General features: G+C 43.1%; 1 protein-coding gene across 1 annotated transcript in view; it reads left to right on the forward strand.

The window, feature by feature from the left end:
• The first annotated feature begins 2,076 nt into the window (after positions 1-2,076).
• The window catches only part of timm50 (translocase of inner mitochondrial membrane 50 homolog (S. cerevisiae)), a 108,442-nt gene continuing 87,470 nt past the window's right edge, over positions 2,077-23,048 (forward strand). Inside the window, 2 exon segments of the mRNA XM_055663784.1 lie at positions 2,077-2,145; positions 2,147-2,486. Coding sequence (XP_055519759.1) covers positions 2,092-2,145; positions 2,147-2,486 — 394 coding nt within the window. The 5' untranslated portion in view covers positions 2,077-2,091.

Here is a 23,048-nt window from a genome sequence, read left to right on the forward strand (position 1 = left end):
TCCAGCTACCTGTGCGACATCAGTCGTCTTGAAGTTCTCCGCACCCCTTAACCACCCCAATCTCACCTCTGAATGGACAGCCATCCGCTCACTCAGCAACAAATGACAACCTTGTTATGAAACCCTCCGACAAGTGAGGTGCCATTGTGGTCTGGCAGGTTGACCTCTCCGCTGTGAGTCGGAAGAAGGGTGGTGACCTGAACTGAACTAGTTATGTTCTCCAGAGATGCCACTTGACCCACTGAGCTACGCCAGCACTTAGTGTTTTGTTTAAACCAGCATCTGTAGTTCATTGCTTCTCAATTTGCTTGTGTAATCCTCTAATAATTATTTTCCTCCTTTCTCCAAGTTACTCAAATTATCCTCCTAGCCCTTGGCTTACCTCAATAGTGTCTGAAGAAGGGTTTCGGCCCGAAACGTTGCCTATTTCCTTCGCTCCATAGATGCTGCTGCACCCGCTGAGTTTCTCTAGCATTTTTGTCTACCTAAGATGTAATGAAACATCAGCCTGACCTGCTGAATTACTCCAGCACTTTGTGTCTTTTTTTTCCACAATGAAATTCTTACTTCTAGCAGCATAATATGTCTGTAAATACGATATTCATAGAACACATAATACGCAAAATAAACTCAATAAATGAAAAAGAAACCAATATTGGTGACAAAGAGCATGAAATCCTTATTGTAACTAAGACACTTTGTTGTTCATTATCATAGTAAGAGTTTCACTAGCAGAATATCACTAGATACTGAAGTTATACTTCACCCTCGTTTGGACTACGCAGTTGCAGCATGGGACCCATGACGATAAAGGAATAAAAAAAATACAAATAAAAAAATGTCTTCCATCGAACGTGTCCAAAGACAGGCAGCTCGATTTGTTACTAACACCTATGAGAGAGAAGCGAGTGTCACCAAACTTCTGAATTCCCTGGGGTGGAACCCTCTCCAAGACAGACGTGAAGCTCACCGTTTGACCTGTTTTTACAAAATGTTAAATGGTCAGCTCGACATAGACTACAAGACCTACACCAAACCCAAACCAATTAGGAGCAGACGAGGTCATTCGATCCAATTTGTGATCCCAGCTACAAAGACAGATGTGGACAGCAATTCGTTCTTCCCCTGCCCAATTAAAGCATGGAATAATCTCCACCCAACTATAGTTACCCAACAAGATGCAACTAAATTTAAAGTAGCTCTTTCTTCCCAATAACCCTTTCTGGCTTAAGCCCTCCTTCTTCTTCTTTGGAGTTTTATGGCAGCCGGCATCCGCAATGTTGCATTGATTGCTGCCACCTTCTGGCTTCATTCCACAGTACTCATGTCTTTATATTAGATCCTTTTTATAAGCCCAGAGGCCCTCAAGAAATCAAACAACAACTTTATTCCCTCAGTCTGAAGAAGGGTTTCGGCCCGAAACGTTGCCTATTTCCTTCGCTCCATAGATGCTGCTGCACCCGCTGAGTTTCTCCAGCTTTTTTGTGTAACCAACAACTTTATTCCTTTTCCTTTCCCTCCACACTCTAGAATGTTCTTTACTGATATTTCTGTCAATCCAATTTAATTAAGCCCTCCCTTCACCACCTCCAGTTTAAATTCCATTTGGAATATTTTGGAGGACCAAGAAACCAAGAAGTTATTTGCAATGTTTAAGAAGGAACTGCAGATGCTGGAGAATCGAAGGTTACACAAAAAAGCTGGAGAAACTCAGCGGGTGCAGCAGCATCTATGGAGCGAAGGAAATAGGCAACGTTTCGGGCCGAAACCCTTCTTCAGACTGCAACGGGATTATTTGCAATGTTATTTTAATCAAATGACTTTTTTTGGCTTGTATTTTGTGTTGCTACCGTGCCTTGTGCTTTCAGGTTTAGCTTGTCCCTCTTTCCTTGCTGTCCTGACCTTTGGCAGGGTCGCGTCGAAGCCAACCCCAGGTTGGATTGCAGTCTGTTCCAATTGTTGCCCTGATTGGAAAAGGAGATGGGAGTAGTTTAGCATCGCTGTGTTTCATTGCTCGCCTGCGCCATCAATAAACGAGAGCGGGCGGTGAGATTGCCCGACGGTGAGAAGTGGGCGGGAGAATCATCCAAGATGGCGGCATCACTCAGCTGCATGTGTAGCCGGTCGGGGCTGAACCTTTGCGGAAAAAATTCTGCGCAATCGGCCCGGAGCCGCCCGCAAAAGACTAACGCTGCGAAGTTATGAGGTAAAGTCCAATCCGTCGCCGGCGTGCCGGGCGCTGTCGACGGAGAAAGGCGGCCCCGCCACCGGCGGTCTGGCTCAGGCCATCCTGCAGGAGAAGCTGCAGCAGCAGCAGCGGGAACGGGCCAAGGAGGAGGCGGGCAGCGGCGAGCATGGGAGCGGCGATGCCGGCACCGAGCAGGAGCAGAAACAGAAGCAGAATACGGCTTATGCCAAGAAGATGGTGTTGAGGTTAATGGGGCTGCTGGGCGCGGGCAGCACCCTCGGGGTGGTCTACGTCTTCGGTGAGTGGGAGCAGATCGGTCGCGTCCCCTTCACCAGTGTCACCTCTGCGGCCCATTCAGTTTTTCTATGTCAACTGTCACGGTGCTATGCAGACTCTTGGTCACTGGGGGAGACGTGCAGTGGGTTTAAGAAGCTGCCGCCTTGTATCAAAGATTATATATATATTCCTCTAGTATCTTTGGTTCTTGGTTTCTTGGTCCTCCAAAATATTCCAAATGGAATTTAAACTGGAGGTGGTGAAGGGAGGTGAAGGAATTGCCTTGTATCCTGATAAAATCATGTCAAACAAGTTACAATGTTGGGATCTTCAGGCCAGGCAGCATTTTGATCTTTCATCAAAAGGTTCTTTAAAAGAATTAGATGCATTTTGAGGATCATGATAGGCTTTAAATATAGGACAGAATGGGAATTGACAGCCACTGATAGTATGTTGAGCATCTATTATTCAGTAACCAATTGTACAGCTGTTGAGCTTCACTCATTTTGTATCCAAAATCAGTTTGTTTCAAAGGGTCTGAAGAAGGGTTTCGGCCCAAAACGTTGCCTATTTCCTTCGCTCCATAGATGCTGCTGCACCCGCTGAGTTTCTCCAGCATTTTTGTGTACCTTTGTTTCAAAGGGTAACTTGATTGTCTGAATGAAAAGGTTAGTGACAGCAAAGGAATGCTATCTCCACCCACCAGCTTCAAGTTCCCATCCAAGTTGCATACCAAATTGGAAATGCATGTTTACTCCTTTATCAAGCTGATTACCCCTGTATGGCTCACAGCAAGGTGACCTATCTGTTGCAGCCTCTGCTGGACCTATCCTCTTTCTTGAAGATGGTCTTGATTGTCAAATCTTTGACATCCCTGGTTTATTTTTCACTTCCCGCATGTGAAACAGTAAGTTTGTGGATTGTGACGGAAGTTCCTCATCAGCAAGCAGGATGCTGTCTGCTCCTGAAGTCTTGATATTGGGATGGAGTTGAGGACGTGAGGATGTCCTTTAGCTCCAATATGGGACATCCCTGTGGAGGGATATGGGCCAAACACAGCTAAGTGGAACTAGTGTAGATGGGACATGTTGGTTGGTATGTTGAGCCGAAGGGCCTGCTTCTGTTGTATGACTCTATGACAGTTATGGTTGAAGATTTCTTCAAAGGGGTGTTGACTGACTCTCTCTGCCCCTGTTAAATTCACTCTGGTTCTTTGTTTTCAGTTAGATAGGGCCTTTGGTGTTTGGAGCATAATTGTAGTTGAAAAACAGGTGCACATCACAAATAGCGGAGTCAGGGGATATGGGGAGAAGGCAGGAACGGGGTACTGATTGGGGATGATCAGCCATGATCACATTGAATGGCGGTGCTGACTCGAATGGCGGTGCTGACCCGAATGGTCAAGTTGGGAAAAGGGGAAGCAGGACAACGGGATCTGGGGGTCCTTGTTCATCAGTCTGAAAGTAAGCATGCAGGTACAGCAGACAGTGAAGAAAGCGAATGGCATGTTGGCCTTTATAACACGAGGAGTCCAGTAAAGGAGCAAAGAAGGCCTGCAATTGTACAGAGCCCTAGTGAGACCACACCTGGAGTATTGTGTGTCGTTTTGGTCCCCTAATTTGAGGAAGGACATTCTTGTTATTGAGGGAGTGCAGCGTAGGTTTACAAGGTTTATTCCCGGAATGGCGGACTGTCATATGCTGAGAGAATGGAGCTGCTGGGCTTGTACACTCTGGAGTTTAGAAGGATGAGAGGTGATCTCATTGAAACATATAAGATTGTTAAGGGTTTGGACACGCTAGATGCAGGAAACATGTTCCCGATGTTGGGGGAAGTCCAGAACCAGGGGCCACACTTTGAGAATAAGGGGTAAGCCATTTAGAACGAGACGAGAAAACACCTTTTCTCACAGAGAGTTGTGAGTCTGTGGAATTCTCTGCCTCAGAGGGTGGTGGAGGCCGGTTCTCTGGATACTTTCAAGAGAGCGCTAGAGAGGGCTCTTCAAGAGAGCGGAGAAGGCCAGGAACGGGGTACTGATTGGGGATGATCAGCCATGATCACAATGAATGGCGGTGCTGGCTCGAAGGTCCGAATGGCCTACTCCTGCATCTATTGTCTATCTCTGGAGAAAATGGATAGGTAATGTTTCTGGTCAGGAGCCTTCTTCAGAGGTGATGGGCAGTACTACAGGCTGATGAAAAGAATACCTGAACATCAAGACCTTAGAGCTGGCACAAAACTGATAGTCTATTGAGCAGCATGATCCATGCCCTCTGACGTGTTTCTGAGGCAGAAGCAGACAGTGAAAAAATTCCACTAGTGCTGTCTGCAAAATCTTCCAAATTTATTGGAAGAACAAATAAACGTATGTTCATATCGTTTCCCAGTCCAACAACCATGACATTGAGGCCCCAGTTACTTTCATGGCCTGGAGAAGGGTGTTTCTCTCTATGTAGCCATTGCCACATTCTACAAGCAGTTCAAATGGATTGGGGTTTTCTGGAAATTTGCTCACAGTGAGATCTCATAAGAAGCCAGTGAATTGAGTAGCCTGCGAAACAGTTGGGGAAATGGCAGCCAGAACACAGGATGCATTGAAGATAGACACAAAGAGCTGGAGTAACTCAGCGGGTCAGACAACAACACTGGAGAAAAGGAATACAATACAATACAATACAATACAATTTATTTGTCATTTGGACCCCTTGAGGTCCAAACGAAATGTCGTTTCTGCAGCCATACATTACAAAACAAAAAAGACCCGAGACACAACACAGTTACACAAACATCCATCACATCGCTGTGATGGAAGGCAAAAAAACTTATCTCTCCACTGCACTCTTCCCCCCCCCCCCCCCCCCCCGATGTCAGAGTCAAAGTCAAAGCCCCCGGCTGGCGATGGCGATTGTCCCACGGCCATTAAAGCCACGCCGGGTGATGCAAGGTCGCACACCGGGTCTAGTTGTTAGAGCACCGGCATGCGCTCGCAAAGTCCCGCGGCAATTCCAAGCCGCGCGGAGTGGTGATGTAAGGCCCCACTCCAGGTACTCTTCAACCCCGCAACTCGGGCGGGAGAAGTCGCCGTTGTGGAAGCCCCGAAAAAGCGGTCTCCCACCAGGGACCCGCGGGCTCCCGGTGCCGCCGTCCGCCAGACCCGCAGTTGCAGCCTCCGAATCTCCGAAGGTCGGGTGGCAGCAGCGCTCCACCACAGCTCCACCCGCTCCGGACTCGGCCAGCCCGTGACGGTGAGTAGTCGGCAGCTCCGCAGCTGGAACCCCAGGTCGTTCCTGTTGGAGGCCGCTCCACGTTGCAGCCCCAACGACACGGAGACCCGACAAAGAAAAGGTCGAGTCTCCCGTGCAGGGGAAAGATTTTAAAGTTACCCCCTTCCCCCCACCCCCCCACACACATACCCCAACAAAAAAACAAAACAAAAACTACATAAAAACGAGACAAAAAATAATAAAAACACAGACGGACTGCAGAGGCCGCTGCTGACGAGAGTCGCGCCGCCCACCGAAAAGCTAATAAAAGCTAAAAAGCGAATAAGTGATTTTTCGGGTCTAGACCCTTCTTCTGAGTCTGAGAATGCCCTAATGCCCTCTGCCAGATCACAATCACAATAATCACAATCACGATAATACTTTATTAGCCAAGTATGTTTTGCCACATATGAAGAATTTAATTTGCCAAGTCAGTCATACAAATAACTACGGAACTAAATGACTACAGAAGACCTTGTCAATATTCCAAAATATCTCCAATTAAAACAGTTCCTGGATTACTACATGTCTTTTGATTTAGAATAAATGCTATCTAATCAAAGCTGCCTTATTTTTCATTCCAAATGAACATGAGATACTAGTGAGCTTTCTGGATTAATAGGGTGGCAGTTCAGTTATGGATACTCAGCCAAAGTACTGAAGTTAACGTATAGCTTCAGCAACAATCATGGCGTGATTTGTTAGTCTTTATTGAAAGAGAATTTGAGATCAAGATATATGTTGCTTCAATTCTGGTGAGATTGCTTCTGGAATTCTATGAGACTGTCTGGTGACCCTATCAAAGGAAAGATAGGAAGTAGACAAAAGTGCTGGAGAAACTCAGCGGGTGCAGCAGCATCTATGTAATTGAAGAGGTGGATCTTCCAGCGGATGAAGTAGAGTTGGGCGATTGAAGGAAAGATATATTTGGGATAGAGCAAGTACAGCAAAGAGTCACCAATCTGATTCCAGAGATGTGTAGGGAGCAAATGCAGATGCTGGTTAACACCGAAGATAGACACAAAATGTTGGAATAACTCAGCGGGACAGGCGGCATCTCTGGTTAGAAGGAATGTGTGCTTTTGGGTCGAGATCCTTTAGAAGGAGGGTCACGCCGCAAAACGTCTCCCATTCCTTCTATTCAGAGATGCTGCCTGTCCCACTGAGTTACTCCAGCATTTTGTGTCTGATTCTGGAGGTTAGGTTTGTCATATGAGGATAGATACACAGTTTATGTTTCCATTGGCTGGATTATTTTAACCAGAAATTAAATAAATCTATAATTAATTTTTAAAAAATGCTGGTTTCATTGCTAAATACAATGCTTTCAGGCTTGTTGTAACAATCTATCTGGTTCAGTGATATTCTTCAGGGATATTACTGGTCTGGCCTATTTGTGACTTCACACCCACCATTGTGCCTGACTCTTAACTGTTTGAGGTAATGAAGGATGGACAGCTAATGCCAGCATAGCATATCTCATAAATGAGTAAGAAAAACGATTGAGTGCTTTGATCATTCGCATTGTATAGGATTGGTATTGCATTGGGGTCCAGAATGTAGAGATGGCAAGTTCTCTGGTAGTGTTTGGACTAGCCAGACTTTCACAAGCTTTAGTCATTTTCCTACCTCAGACCATTAATGGAGAGATTTAGTTTCTCACTGAGTGAATTTAAAGCAGGTTCCCCGGCTTTTGAGATAAATACTGAAGAGTTGGAAGAGTTTGCCCTTTTTAGTATTAAGGAAGACCAAAAGAATAGATTGATAAAATCAACATGATTTATGTTGCAAAACATACTTGGCGAATAAAAAAAAATCTGATTCTGATTTTTAAATAATTCTGAGGAAGTAGAATGTGCTCTCTTGAAAGTTGAGTCAATGTGCTGAAGCTCTCAAGCATCTCCACTTCAGCATAATTGATACAGACTTGTGTGTGCAATCTACTTTGCTTTCTGACGTAGATGACAGCGGTGTCGGTTTAGAGATACAGCATAGAAGCAGGCCCTTTGGCCCACTGAGTCTGTGCTGAGTTCCTGCACACTAACACACTAGGGATAATTTAAGCCAATGAACCTATAAACCTGTATGTCTTTGGAGTGTGGGAGGGAACCGCAGAAAATCCACTCAAATTGAACTTGTGATCTTTGGCACTAAAGGAGGCAACTCTACCACTGCACCACGGTACCACCCATTAGTTTATTGAGACAAGCAGCCATTTGAAGAAATATGCACTTTCTGCCACTCAGAAACACAACATACCCCAGTTTGAATTTGCTGTTCTCGTGTGTTAATTTTTGCTTGGGGGTATTTGCAATAAAGAAATCATTTGTACTCGGTGATTAAATGGTACTAATTATACTGATAATCACTATTAATTTTAATAAATGTGACACTTTCATTCACTGGTTTTACCCTTGTTCCTAAGTCAGAAAGTGATAGATTCATGTCTCGTGATTGAGTACAGTTTCCAGATTGGGCTGCAACTGGTGGTTTTATGACCTTAAACTAAGTTTTTTTTCTAAGACTTGGGGATAAATAAGATTTCCATGGGAATAAGTAGAGTTTAGAAATCTCCCATTTCAAATCTTCCAGTTATAAAATCCAAAAGTATTGCTGAAAATCCAAAAGTAATACTGGAAAAGCTCAGCACATCTGTGAAAAGAGAAATAGAGTTAATATAGACAATAGGTGCAGGAGTAGGCTATTCGGCCCTTCGAGCCAGCACCGCCATTCAAAGTGATCAGTACCCCGTTCCTGCCTTCTCCCCATTTCCCTTGTCTCCACTATCTTTATGAGCCCCATCTAGCTCTGCCTTGAAAGTGTCCAGAGAACCGGCCTTCACCGCCCTCTGAGGCAGATAATTCCATAGACTCATAACTTTCTGTGTGAAAAAGTGTTTCCTCTTCTCCGTTCTAAATGGCGTACCCCTTATTCTTAAACAGTGGCCCCTGGTTCTGGACTCACCCAACATCGGGGACATGTTTCCGGCCTCTAGCGTGTCAAAACCCTTAATATAGGTCATCAGCCCTCTAGAAATGCTAGAAATACCCATCTGAAGAAGGGTCTCGACCCGTAACGTCGCCCATTTCCATCACTCCATAGATGCTGCCTCACCCACTGAATTTCTCCAGCATTTTTGTCTACTCCAGAAATGCTTAAATACCTGAGTGTCTTCAAAATCTGTTGTGCCTTTCTCTGTATAAATTGTCATCTAATAGGCTAGTCATTAAAATAAATAACTGAATTACTTTGAGTTTGAGTTTAATTTATTGTCAAGTATGCAGAGTTACAGTGAAAAGCTTTTGTTGCGTGCTGTCAGTGGAAAGACAATACATGATTACAATCGAGCCATCGACAGTGAACAAATTCTTGATAAAGGGAATAATATGAATAAGGTTTAGTGCAAGATAAAAACAGTAAAGTCTGATCAAAGATAGTCTGAGGGTCTCCAATGAGGTAGTTAGTAGCTCAGGACTGCTCTCTAGTTCTTGGTAGGATGGTTCAATTGCCTGCTAACAACTGGGAAGAAATTGTCCTTGAATCTGGATGTGTGCGTTTTCACACTTCTGTACCTTTTGTCTGATTGGAAAGGGGAGAAGAGGGAGTGACCGGGGCGAGACTAGACCTTGATTATGCTGGTGGCTTGCCGAGGCAGTGTGAGTTGTAAATGGAATCAGTGGAAGAGAGGCTGATTTGTGTGATGGTCTGGGCTGCGTCCACAATTCTGTGCAATTTCTTGAGATCTTCCCAAAACATGCCTTGATGTACCTGGCTAAAATGTTTTCTACGGCGCATCTGTAGAAGTTGATGAGAGTTGTTGGTGCCACGTCCTAAGCCTTCTAAGGAAGTAGAGGCATTGGTGTGCTTTCTCCGCCGTTGCTTCAATATGGGTAGTCCAGGACAAGTTGCTGGTGTTATTTACTACTGGGAATTTGAAGATTTCAACCATCAATGCAAACTGGGGTATGTGTATGAAGACATCACTCCCTGAAACCACCTCCTCCATCAGATCGTCACAGAGACATCAAGTCACGGCACCCCTTTGTCACGCAAGCCCAAGAGCTGCTCTGCACAACACCGGCTGATGCTTCTAAGGCCGCCTGGGTCAAGACGAGATGGAGACCAGTGGAAGTCAGCAGAACCATCTAGGCTATACCATTATATTGATGACCCCATGGACGTCCCTGGCCAGGACCTGCCCCGAAAGCAGTGGACAACTCCCAACCGCTTGAGGACTGGCATAGGACGCTAATGAGTAGCGATGAAGAGGTGGGGCCTTGTGGGCAGCGCCTCCTGCGAGTGTGGGGACCCAACACAGACAGTGGAGCACATAGTCACCATTTGCCCCAAACACCGGCCACCGAATAGTGAACGAGGTCTGATTGACCTGGCCGATGACACGTTGGCCTGGCTCACCTCAACGGAGCTGCAGGTGTAAAAGACATATGACAGAAGAAGAAGTTCCCTGAAACCAATCACCATCTCCTTTGTCTTGCTGACATTGAGAGAAAAGTTGTTGTCTTGATGCTAGGTTTTAAATCTCCTTCTTATACCCCGTCTCATCGCTCTTTGATATCTGTCCCACAACGGTGGTGTCGTCTACAAATTAGTCAATTGAATTGGATTTATACTTGGCTGCACAGTTGAGGGTGTACAAGGAGTAAAGCAGGGGGCTGAGAACGCATCCTTCCAGAGCACCAGAGTTGAGGAGTATTGCAGAGGATAATTTGTCCCCTATCCTCACTGATTGGGGTTTGTTGGGATGTTAACAGGACATGAGAGGAACCATACAAGATAGTCTGAAGATCTCGACCTGAAACGTCACCTATTCTTCAAGGATGCTGCCTGACCCGCTGTGCTACTCCAGCCTTTTGTGTCTGACTTTGGCATCTGCATGTTCTCCCTGCACATATAAGAGAGGTTGGTTCTTATTTTGTTTAAGAAGGAACTGCAGATGCTGGATAATCGAAGGTACACAAAAATGCTGGAGAAACTCAGCGGGTGCAGCAGCATCTATGGAGCGAAGGAAATGGGCAACGTTTCGGGCCGAAACGTTGCCTATTTCCTACGCTCCATAGATGCTGCTGTACCCGCTGAGTTTCTCCAGCATTTTTGTGTACCTTTGGTTCTTATTTCTATTTCTGCCACAAGAGGTTCCCAGAGAGCAACCAAGCTGGAACTCCCTCTGGTTGCAGAACAAGTTCTGATGGTTGCGATTGGTTCTGCTGTTTATCTTCAGTGACTAAATAACATGGCAGCATCAATGCTATTGTGGTTTTCCAGAAACCTCAAATTGAACTCCTGAAGCTGTCCTCATCCTGGCATTCTTTTTACATAGAACCGCTGTAAACTCCTAGAATAACCTAATGACCTATAGTTAGGCAGATGTCAGAACGGTTAAACACTCTTGGGACAAGCCAACCTTTAGGAGATTAAACTTGCTTCTATTTCTTATAACATATTTTTGATGTTATCTAGATTGCTGCAAATTCTTCAATCAATTGATTGAAACAATTAATTCTCCTTTTAAACGTATGGAATGCAGATTTGCAGTATTACCTTGTAATGGTGTAAAATTCAAAGATTTTGGTTAAGATAATGACTTCCGTTGAGGCAGATGAGCTGTATTTGATATGTTTTGCCAGCAGTAAATCTACTTAATGAGTGGTGCTCTCAACAAGCTGGTGTTTCTTGTCAGGCAATCCCACCTGTCTGCGTCTATCAATCTAAACTTGATCTGATTCTTCCTAAACTCCCCAGAGATAGTACCAGGCAATGCCATTGAAGTCTAAACAGTCTCCTATACAGCAACATGAAATTGATTGTGTTTGCCACCCAATAAGCCAGTTTCATGGACGTCTCTGTTTTCATGTTTACATTTGTTCGAGTCCTTTGACATCTTCAGACAAGAACAATTTGAATGATTACAGTGGCATTTATGTCTCAATTTTTTACCCATATTAGATATTTTGTTTGTTTAACCAATACATTCAGTTTCATGGTGAATACTTGAAGTTATGTGATTAGCGTGACTGGTGAATCTTGTAAAATGATGGATAGTGCTGCTAGGACTGAAACAGCATATGCTTTCCATGGATTTCCGCTTTACTTGGATAGCTGCTTTTCAATGTTAATTTAGAAGATAATAACTGATGGAACCCTGGCACAATAACACATTTATAGGTTACCTTTAGAACTAGCAAAGTAGCTCAAATTCTCTTAAGCCAAAGGTCTGGTCCTGATCTCCCAAACAACCTCATTGTTGTCCTTGCACTTTTTCTTATCTGCACTTTCTCCATTGCTAAAATGCTGTAAGGTCTAAATTCTGCACTCTGGTTATTTTTAAATTGCACTTTTGTATTTATGTGTGGCTTGATTGGACGTTTGTAGGATCTGATTTGACTGATCACCCACACATTTTTCACTGTATCTTGGTGATATCATGTGATAATAGTAAGCCAACATCAATACCAATCCCAAAACCAAATACTTCTATGAACAACTTTGACTAAACTACGTAAGGAGATATATGAAAAGAAGGGTACAGATAGGAACAATAAGCAGAGGAATTGGCTAAGATTTACCCCATTTCATTAATGTCTTATACAAGAGCATCCACTGGCAATTTAGGGATACAAAAGTACCATCAGTAAAGATGTATGGAATACACAAAAATTGGAAATATTTAGCAAGTGTCAAGAAACAATGAATATGTTAGGCTGGTGAGCTTTCGACAGAATTAGAACATAGAAATCCAGACACTCTCGATGTAAACGCAAACTGATGGTAATTGACCTGAAACAAACCGTGTTTTCTTCCCACTGATTTTGCATAGTATCAGCTCTTTAGAGGTTTTTTTTCAGACTTCCAGCATCCATATTGCTTTGTTTACTTGGAGTGCAAAGAGATGTTTAATTAATTTTTAAAAATGGGGTAGTGCTTCTTACTAATAAAGCCACCATTTATCATTCAAACCTAACTGTTTTCTGCTTCTGGTGCAATGGTGATAGAAATGTTTTGGGATTGGTTCCAAAGGATGAGGATTGGGAGAGAGGTGTGAAGCTCAAAGCTTCAAGTGTTATCACAGCCACCATTGATGTCAGGAATGAAGGTGACAGTGGGGGTTGGGAGCAGGTAGAGCAAAGAAACCAACTCAGAAATGTTTAAGAAGGAACTGCAGATGATGGGACAATCAAAGGCAGACAAAAATGCTGGAGAAACTCAGCGGTGAGATTCTGTAAGTGCTACTAAACTGAAGTGATGTAAATACCATTGTTGTGGAGGAAAATGCTGGTGTGGAAGGTAGAATTACCAGTATTCCTTGCATCAATAAGAAACAACTAAATTCCAATATTGTGATCTGTAAAGTTTACTGTGTAGGAAAGAGCTGCAGATGCTGGTTTACATCATAGACACAAAACGCTGGAGTAACTCAGCGAGACGGGTATGAGAGAAGGAGAGTAGGAATGGGTGACGCTTCAGGTCGAGTCCTCTCGGTACTTGCGCAGGCTGTGGTAGCGGGTCTGGGTTAACAGTGGTCGTAGATGGTAGTAGTAGAGGGTAGTAGCCCTTGCTTTCCCTCTCTCTCCATCCCCTCCCCCTTCCCAGTTCTCCGACCAGTCTTACTGTCTCCGACTACATTTTATCTCTGTACCGCCCACTCCCCTGACAGTCTGAAGAAGGGTCTCGACCCGAAACGTCACCCGATCCTTCTCTCCAGAGATGCTGCCTGTCCCGCTGAGTTACTACAGCATTTTGTGTCTAACTCAAATAGTTCCAGGTATTGTAATTTGCGTGAAGGGAGTGGCTTTACTCCAGCAGTTTAATTCAGTAGGCATCCGTTGTGGCTACAGGAACATGCAGGCCAGACTTTTCTATCGTGTCTGTCACCAAAGATGAGCATCATGGAGAAGACACTGTTGATTCCTGATTGATCATCACTGTTGATGATTGAAATAACCATCTCGTACATCACAAAAGCACCAAACGTCCGACGCGCTAAGAAGTGAGCAACGATAGCATGTATTTACTTGTTACTGGCAAGAACAACGTGTCTTTTGAGAAAGTAGCCATTTGTTGCCTCTTTGAAAGATGTAAGTCCTGGTCCCCACAGAGCTTTTGAGGAGGGAGTTGCAGGATTTAGCCCCAGTGATGAGTGAGGAAGCACTGGTAATTTATTTCCAAGGTCTTTTTTAAAACCTCAGTTGTCCACTGGGTGGTAGCACATACCTTGTGTTTGGTCACAGATATTGTAGCAACCCAGTATCCTGCCTATGCTTACATCAATGCTCGATTGTGATCAGCCAGCCGCCTTCATTGAATGCACTGTTCGCTTCATCACTGCCTTGTCTAAATTCGAAGGGAGTCATTGTTAATCGTTGGCAGATGGAAACAAGTCAAATGCACCGAGTTTGTCTAAATCGTGATGCACTGTGATCCACGTGGATGATTTATGAAATGAGATGGCAGCAGGTTTTCAACTTGCTGCTGCTACACTCTCGTGCAATTAGCTAAGCAGTTCATATCCACTTGGAGAACTTACAGTAGACTACAAGCCCCAGCTACAAATAGTGCTACGGTTGCTATATTTCAATTGATCTCGCTGTTTTATTTCTTTTTGTGCCGCTTGCTTCCTTTTTAAATTTGACATTGAATGTTCATCTTCGTTTCAGCTTTACTATGCCTTGAAGCTGCGTAATGAGATTGTGGGTGATAATAGCCTGTAACACAGTTATAACAGGGATTCTCCCATTCCAGCAGATAGCAATGTCACCTTTAGTGTAACTGATTCTGAAATCTTTTAAGGGGACAACATATCTCCCATTAAATTAATGACAAATAGCTGGACTCTAGCTTAAATAGGGATCGGTCAAGGCACTGCAATACTTGCTGTTTTGTGTTGGAGTATCCTAAATATCCTCCTCCCCATATCAGATTTTGTTTACAGCTCTTCACCACTGGTTGCAGACATTTGCATATCTTAATTCAGAGCCAATATAGAGACAAGTTTGTACAAGGAAAGAAGAGATTGCAGGGAAACGACTAGTTTTCTAAACTCCCCTCAGCTGATCGTGCCATCTTCACTCAACATTTCCCGCTTATCATCGGCTTCACGGGACCATATCATCTTCATGTTTGGCTTCGCCCAGCCGCTGGCATGCCCATAATCCCATAAAGATGTTTTTGTTTTCTTCTCGAACATCACCGCTGTGGTGTCTTTTGCTGGTGCAGGATAGATTCCAGGTGCGTTGTGATATCATTCATCTCCACCATTTTAACCTCCACCACATATGTCCTACGTAACGTTTGTCCTAGATACTCCACAGTAACAAGTGAAGCCATTATCTTCAGTCACTGCCAGAAAGCTTTGCATTCCTGCCAGGATTACCTTCCTGACCATCAGCTCAGATTGAACAAAATACTTTGCAATTATGAACCCAATTCAACCCTGAGCTGAGGTATAAATGACTCACGTGCTTCCATCTCAGCAACGTTTTGTACCTTTGTTGTGTAAGGCTCTACTTTGCCAAATAAGTAGTGTGCATTGTTATATTTCACAATGCCCAAGGCAACTCTGGACACAAGGTGAAACTTATCCAACATTCTGTAATATGTATCCTGCATTATAACATCTTGCTCATCTTTGCTGACTTTCTGTCTCGGAACTATTGTTTTTATGTGCGCATCCATGCATTGGCACGCAGGTACAGCAGTAGAGTTGCCGCCAGAGAGCCTGGTTCGATCCTGACTACGGGCAGTTGTCTGTACGGAGATTGTACATTCTCCCCGTGCCCTGCATGGGTTTTTCTCCGCTTTCCTCCCACACTCCCAAGACGTACAGGTTTGTGGGCTAATTTGCTTGGTCTAACTGTAAATCATCCTTAGTGTGTACGATAGTGTTGGCGTGCAGGGCTCAGTGGTCGGTGCAGATGTGGTGGGCTGAAGGGCCTGTTTCCGCCATGTATCTCTAAACTAAACTAATTTAAACTAATTCTCGGTAATCGTTTGGTTCCGTCTATTCTATACAGGAAATTAAATTACTTTGTTTATATATTTTTATTAATTGTAGCTTTAATTTTTGTTCTTGGAAGCTCCCCAAACTTTGCTACCTTTAACTAAACTGAACTAAACTGAAACTCTCTAGCCTCTTGAAAATCTCAAAGCATAATTTTTCTAATTTTCATTTACCCTCGTAATTACTCTAGCCTTTGCCTTTTATTTGTGAAAACCATCATACATTTTTCAATGGTACCTGAATGTTAGTTTTAACAAAAATCATTACTGCGAAGGAGAATATAATTTGTGTCAATTGGGAGCTGGTAGCGAAAAGAGCAGGTTACCCAGCAAGCTGCCAAAGTAGCATTATCTTGCTGCTGCAGTAAGTATCCTAATCCTTGGCTTGCTCCCGCTTTTCCAATGAGTTGTGAATTTGTGGATTTCTTGACCTTTCCAATCGAGGAGCAAACAGTTTGTGTTTCATCTAAATGAGTTTGATGACAAATCTGCCAAAGGCTTGCTGCCATGTGTTAGTGTGCGAGTGCCAGCAGTTAAAGCTAACAGAAGTATTAGCACCCCTGCATGTGGCACTCTGTCTGCTCCCCTGCTGCTGCCCTGCGGTCCCATCTGCTTCACCAACTAACTTAATTGGTTCCTTTTGTTTTACATTTTTGTTGAGGAATAAAAATCCTTCCCTGTCATTAACCCCTTTGAGAACTGCTGTAACATTTTTTTGCTCCAAAGATATAACACATGTGATTATTGCCAGGAAGGTAAACACTAACCCACAGGAGAGTTTCAATTGTTAATTGAGTCCTTGTTGACCCAAAAGGAAAGGAAAATTAGTTTTTATCTAGTTCAAAATTTTGCAAGCTGGACAGTTAATATACAATGTATTCAAATTCATGTTACCATTTATTGTTTTATTCAGATGTTACATGTATAACAGTGAAATATTCCAGCAATAACCCAAAAATGCAAGCATTGTACTGCCTTAGAATAGTCTCCAGACTTGACTTTCTGTTAACTACATTTATCAGATTGAATTGTCTTACCATTTGCACGCAACTAAGTTCCCTTGCATCACTGAGACTTATAAGAGCACAAAAACTAAGGGCCTGTCCCACTTACGCGATTTTTTTTCTGCGACTTGCCGGCAACCGTTATAGTCGCAGCAGGGTGGCCGAAAATTTTCAACATGTTGAAAATCCAGCGGCAACCAGAAAAAGGTAGGACTCTTTGGGCGACTACTCACGACCATACAGGCGTCACCCCGCGACATGTCGACACATGACGCCTGTATGGTCGTGAGTGGTCGCCCAAAGAGTCGTAACTTTTTCTGGTCGCCGCTGAATTTTCAACAGTTTGAAATTTTTCACCGACCTGCTGCGACTATAATGGGTGCCGGCAAGTCACAGAAAACTCACGTAAGTGGAACAGGCCCTTTGCCCTATGCTGTGCTCTTCCCTGCCTCTCAGCGATCTATAATGCGTTTGCACCTTATTTCATTAAGCATCAAACTTAAGTCGAGTTTTCTTAGCTTTTTTTAATTTTCTCTTATGAAACTAAATGTTTGTCAGAATAACTTTTTTTCCAAATAACACATGGCATCTAAACATGATGTATGTATTGAAGCCAGGTTAGGTAAATGCTGCTGCACCCGCTGAGTTTTTCCAACTTTTTTGTGTAACCTTCGATTTTCCAGCATCTGCAGTTCCCTCTTAAACATTAGGTAAATGTTTTGTTGCTGGTCCGATTCCAATGGCACATTCAGTCTAGTTAATGTAACCTTCCCACCATCAAAAGCATTTACATGAGGTACTGCCTCAAGAAGGTGGCATCTGTGATCAGGATCATCACTATTGGGGCCATCTCACTGCTCCATCGGGCAGGGGCTACAGAAACCTGAAGTCCGACACCATCGGGTTCAGGAACAGCTACTTTCCTGCAACCATCAGATTATTGAACTAACCTGCATAACTGTAATCCTACCTTGGCAATCAAACACTGTGGACCACCTCTTGTATTACCATGGCCTTATTTTCTAATTATATTTTATGCTAATGTCTTGTTTTCACTGTTATCACAATCCTGTTACATTTGTTTTTTGTGTGTTGTCTGTGTGCCTATGATGCTGCTGCAAGCATTATTTTCATTGTACCTGTACATCATTGTACTTGTGCAAATGACAAGGATCTCAACTTAACTTGAACCTCATCTACTGTATCCGCTGTTCCAGGTGTTGACTCCTGTATATCGGCAAGACCAAGCGCAGGCTCGGCGATCGTTTCATTGAACACCTCCGCTCAGTCCTCCTAAACCTACCCAATCTCCCGGTTGCTCAGCACTTTAACTCCCCCTCCCATTCCCAATCTGACCTTTCTGTCCTGGGCCCCCTCCATTGTCAGAGTGAGGCCCAGTGCAAATTGGAAGAACAGCACTTCTTATTTTGCTTGGGCAGCTTACAGCCCAGCAGTATGAACATTGATTTCTCTAACTTCAAATAGCCCTTGTTTTCCCTCTCTCTATCCCCTCCCCCTTCCCAGTTCTCCCACCAGTCTTACTGTCTCCGACTACATTTTATCTCTGTACCGCCCACTCCCCTGACATCGGTCTGAAGAAGGGTCTCAACCCAAAACGTCACCCATTCCTTTTCTCCAGAGATGTTGCCTGTCACGCTGAGTTATTCCAGCATTTTGTGTCCACCTTAAACTTAACTTGAATTATTTTCTGAAGTTCTGTTGCTGATTTACCAAAGTTTGGTTTGCTTTATCACCTGTGTCTAAATGTGACAAAGTATGAAAAGTTGTATTAAAAAAAACTTGCTTGTTAGAGTCATGCAGCACAGAAACAGGCCCTTCGGCCCAACTTGTCCATCCCAACCGTCTGCCCACCTTTGGCCCATATCTCACTAAACCTTTCCTAGCCATGTACCTGTTGAAACTTATTTTAAATGTTGTGATCATACCTATTTCACTACCTCCTCTGGCAGCTCATTTGACATATCCACCACCCACTGTGTGAAACAAATTGCCCCTCAGGATTCTATTAAATCTTTCCCCTCTCACCTTAAACCTGTCCTCTGGTTCTTGATTCTCTTGCTCTGGGTAAAGGACTCTGTGCATTCACCCTATCTATTCCCCTCGTGATTTTATACACTTGTATGGATTTCGCTTGTATACTCTTGTATAAAATCACCCCTCAGCCTCATGAGCTTCAAGGAATAAAGACGTAACTTGTTCAACCTCTTTGAGTCCTGGTAACATCCTCGTATATCTTCACTGAACTCTTTCCAGCTTAACGACATCCTTCCTATAGCAGGGTGAGCAAAACTGAACACAATACTCCAAATACGGCCTCATTGACATGTTGTACAACTGTAATATAACATCCTGACATCTATACTCAATACTCTGACTGACGAAGGTCAAAGCACCAAATGACCATCCTTTAAATCTGTGGCACTACTTTCAGGGAATAATGTACCTGCACTCTTAGAGCCCTCTGCTCTACAATACTTTCCAGGGCCCTGCCATTCACTGTGAAGGTTCTGCCGTGGTTTGACTTCATAAAATGCAACACCTTGCACTTATCGGCATTAAACAGCATTAGTCATCCCCAGTCCACTTGCCCAGCTGATCAAGATCCTGCTGTTATTTTTTGATAACCATCTTCATTATCTACGATGCCACCCACTTTAATATCTGTTTACTAATCATACCTTATACATTTTCATTCAGATCGTAGATATACACCACAAACAGTGATGGGTCCTGCACCTGAGAGCACACTACTAGTCACAGGCCTCTAGTCCGAAAAACATCCCTCCACCATCACCCTCAGCCTCCTACCATGAAGCTAATAATCTGTGCTGTCAGCTGTCTCCTCCTGGATCCCATGTGGTCTAATCTCCTAGAATAGACGACCATGTGGAACCTTATCAAATGCCTTGCTGAAGTCCACATAAACAATGTCTACGGCTTTGCCCTCAACCATTTTGGTTGCTTGTTCAAAAAAACTGAAACTGCTCGTTAAGAATTTTGCATTCTTGGTAGCCGTGAGAAGCGGAACTTTGCCCAAAGGTCGCAAACTCAACTGGACAGGAGGGAGGAAGCTGTTTGAGTTTATGCTCCGGTGTTATTGTTCTTGGCCCTGTGCCAAGCTCTCTCTGTTTAAGAATTAAAATACAATGTATTGGCAGCAAGAGATGAAAACCAAGTCAAAGATCCTACTCCACAGTGCAGAACTACATCCACGTTTAAAAAGTTAGCGGAAAGGACAAAGTGACTTGAGATGTAGTGGTTAGATGATGAAGAACGTTGCTGATTTTCATCACTGATGACAAAATGAAAAGAAGGAAGAGATGTTTGTGTTTACTTTGTTCCCATCACAACTTTGGGGGATTATAAAGTATCTTGCAGCATGCAAAGTACTTATTCAGTCTGAAGAAAGGTCTCGACCCGAAATGTTGCCTATTTCCTTCGCTCCATAGATGCTGCCTCACCTGCTGAGTTTCTCCAGCATTTTTGTCTACCTTCGATTTTCCAGCATCTGCAGTTCCTTCTTAAACATACTTATTCAATTTGGTCACTTTCTTAATGCAGGAAATTGGATCCAGCAAGCTGCCTCAAACAGCCAAGTGTTGAAGAACAGATGTATTGTTTTATTGATGTTGGTTTAAGGTTAAATAATGACCTGGGTACAAGTTACCATCGACTAAAAATTGGGTTTGGTCTTATTCAATTTCTGCTATCATTGAGCCACTACATGGTCCCCCCCCCCCATTTTAGCTTGTCTGATTTATGGGAACCATTGAGTTCCCATAAAATATTAAAATGGCAAGTTTGGGGAGGAGAATTGTACCAGTGATAGGGAAAGGATGGAAACTAAATCAGAGAAAATCTATACTACTCATTGCTGCCTGATGAAAGCGTCAACATAAAAGAGCTGGATAGAAGGAATGACGTTTAGGGTTGAGACCCTTCTTCAGAACCCAAAACGTCACCCATTCTTTCTCTCCAGAGATCCTGCCTGTTCCGCTGAGTTACTCCAGCATTCTGTGTCTATCTTTGTTGTAAACCAGCATCTGCAGTTCCTTCCTAAACACAAAAGAGCTATTGAGCGTCATCCTGACAGCTTTGCTTCTCCACTGAATTCTCCAGTTTTGCTGCAATAAAAAGTTGTTGTTTTTCATAGACATTTGAGTCTTATCTTGTGCCGCCAAATTTTTGTTGTGGGCCATTTGTCCCCTTTTGTCTTTCTCGTGATGGCAACTGCTCCTTGCGTGATTACGTTTTTATTGGTGCTGAGTGCCCATGACTATGCTGTCAAACAGCTATTGTTTGGTTACGAGCTTTGACAATAATAAGTAGCAGATTATTTGGTTGCAAGGTAAGAGATCTTATCACCATCCGCATCCACACAGTGACTCCCGTAGATTACAAGAGAAGGATTCGATGGAGGAAAATCCCAAAATGTTCTTTTCATTAAAATGAGATTATCCAATATTGCGCAAATGAATGATTTAAAATAACTTTTTTAAAAGGCAGGGTGATGTATGTTTTGAAAAAGCTCCTGCCATTTGAGACCCTGTGACGGAGCTGTTTTCCAGCATTCAATTTGTTTTGGTTTAACACTTTGCTTAAAAAAAAAACAAGTTTTGGCAGCGTAGTCAGGAAAGCTGTAATTAGTTTTGTCACTTGGACAAGTGTGTTTCTTTTTCTCTATTTTGCAGTAAAAATGTGTCATGTAAATATTGCTTTACAACAACGCCAGGGAGTCAATTAATCTTTGCAGTGAAAGGCAACCTGTTACTCTTAATGTTGACATCAGAGCCATGCTCAGATGATTTTTTTCTCTACTGAAGCAACTGATTCATGCTGGGAGTAGATCTGTGATGCCAAGAGCCAGGTACCCTGCCTAAAGGGGCTGTAGTTCATGTATGTGCTTCAGAACAGAAAAGGTGCATGATGTAGCACTATAGCATCCGATTCTTACGTTTCAATGTGATCAGGGGTATGTAATCTAAATTCAAGATGGGAGATCTTGAACAGATTTCTTCACGCACGTTATCACACTGCATCCCCCCCCTCATCAACCAAAATACATTACTGTTTATACATTTTATCCAATGCAGATAGTGACAGGGAGCAAGAATCTGCTTGTATTTGTGTGTATCCTGCTGTACACAGCACTTTCATTGAAACTAGTAGCAGCAACCCCAGCTAGTAGTCGCTAATGTTTGCCGGAGATTCTCATTTTGGATTATTCTCATTTCTACAGCTTTGTGCTACACTGGGTTTGGGAGAGTGTGCGGGTATCTTTAACCAACCGAGCAGTTCAAAATCTTTCACTTCGAATTACAGAAATTTGAATTACGAAAATTGTACTATAGCTATAACTGAAACGTTGCTGAATCATGGCTTAAAGATTGGCTGGAGAGCAGCTTGGCCTGCCGTAGGATTTTTAGATAAAAGCAAATTTGGTTTTAAAAAGAGGGGTGATAGCAATACAGGTTCCCAACTGATTTTCCAGTAACTGATGATCCAGCATCATCTTTAATCCGGACAAAATCACGAGAGCATCGCGTGTGACGCTCTTGTGGGACGTGGGCCCTGTCCTGAAAGAGTTAATTTTTTGCTTCTTTGTTAATTGTTAATTCTTTAGTTAAGTTTCTCGCAGGCCATGTTGTTTTAGAGACACGGAGAGGTATAATTAGTGGGTCAGGTGTATGGATGAATTATTATTACGTGACCTCTGTTGATCTGGCAAAATGATCCGGCAATACTCAGGAACCAAGGGTACCAGAAAGTTGATGGTGTACCTGTATTGGTTTAGGAAATAATTGCATTTGTGAAGGAGTATAATGTTACATGTATCAACAATCAAAATGATACAAAATGAATTACATTGCTGGGAATGTATTATACACTTCAACATATAGAGGAAGATGGAAGACCTTGTACATAGGCCAGTTTCTGAGAAGCACAAAAATAACACGTAATTTTAGTGGGGGATTTCAATGACTGAAATTAATCAGAACAGAGGAGAGTCAATAGTTTAATAGGTGCAAAGTTTATGAAATTATTTCCAGAGAATCGTTACATAGAGATAAGACTTTGCCTTCCATCACAGTGAGGAGGAGATTCACTGTGATGGATGTTTGTGTAAATTGTGTTGTGTCTTGGTTCTTTTTTCTTGTGTGTATGACTGCAGAAACCAAATTACATAGCAGGAGCAATCAGAAAAGGGCAGTACTGAATCTGGGAAATTGGGAAGGGCAGTAACGGGAAGGTATTTTCTGAGGGAGCATTTTATAATTAGTT

The sequence above is a fragment of the Leucoraja erinacea genome, chromosome 38, assembly GCF_028641065.1.
Source record: "Leucoraja erinacea ecotype New England chromosome 38, Leri_hhj_1, whole genome shotgun sequence".
Classification (NCBI taxonomy): domain Eukaryota; kingdom Metazoa; phylum Chordata; class Chondrichthyes; order Rajiformes; family Rajidae; genus Leucoraja; species Leucoraja erinaceus.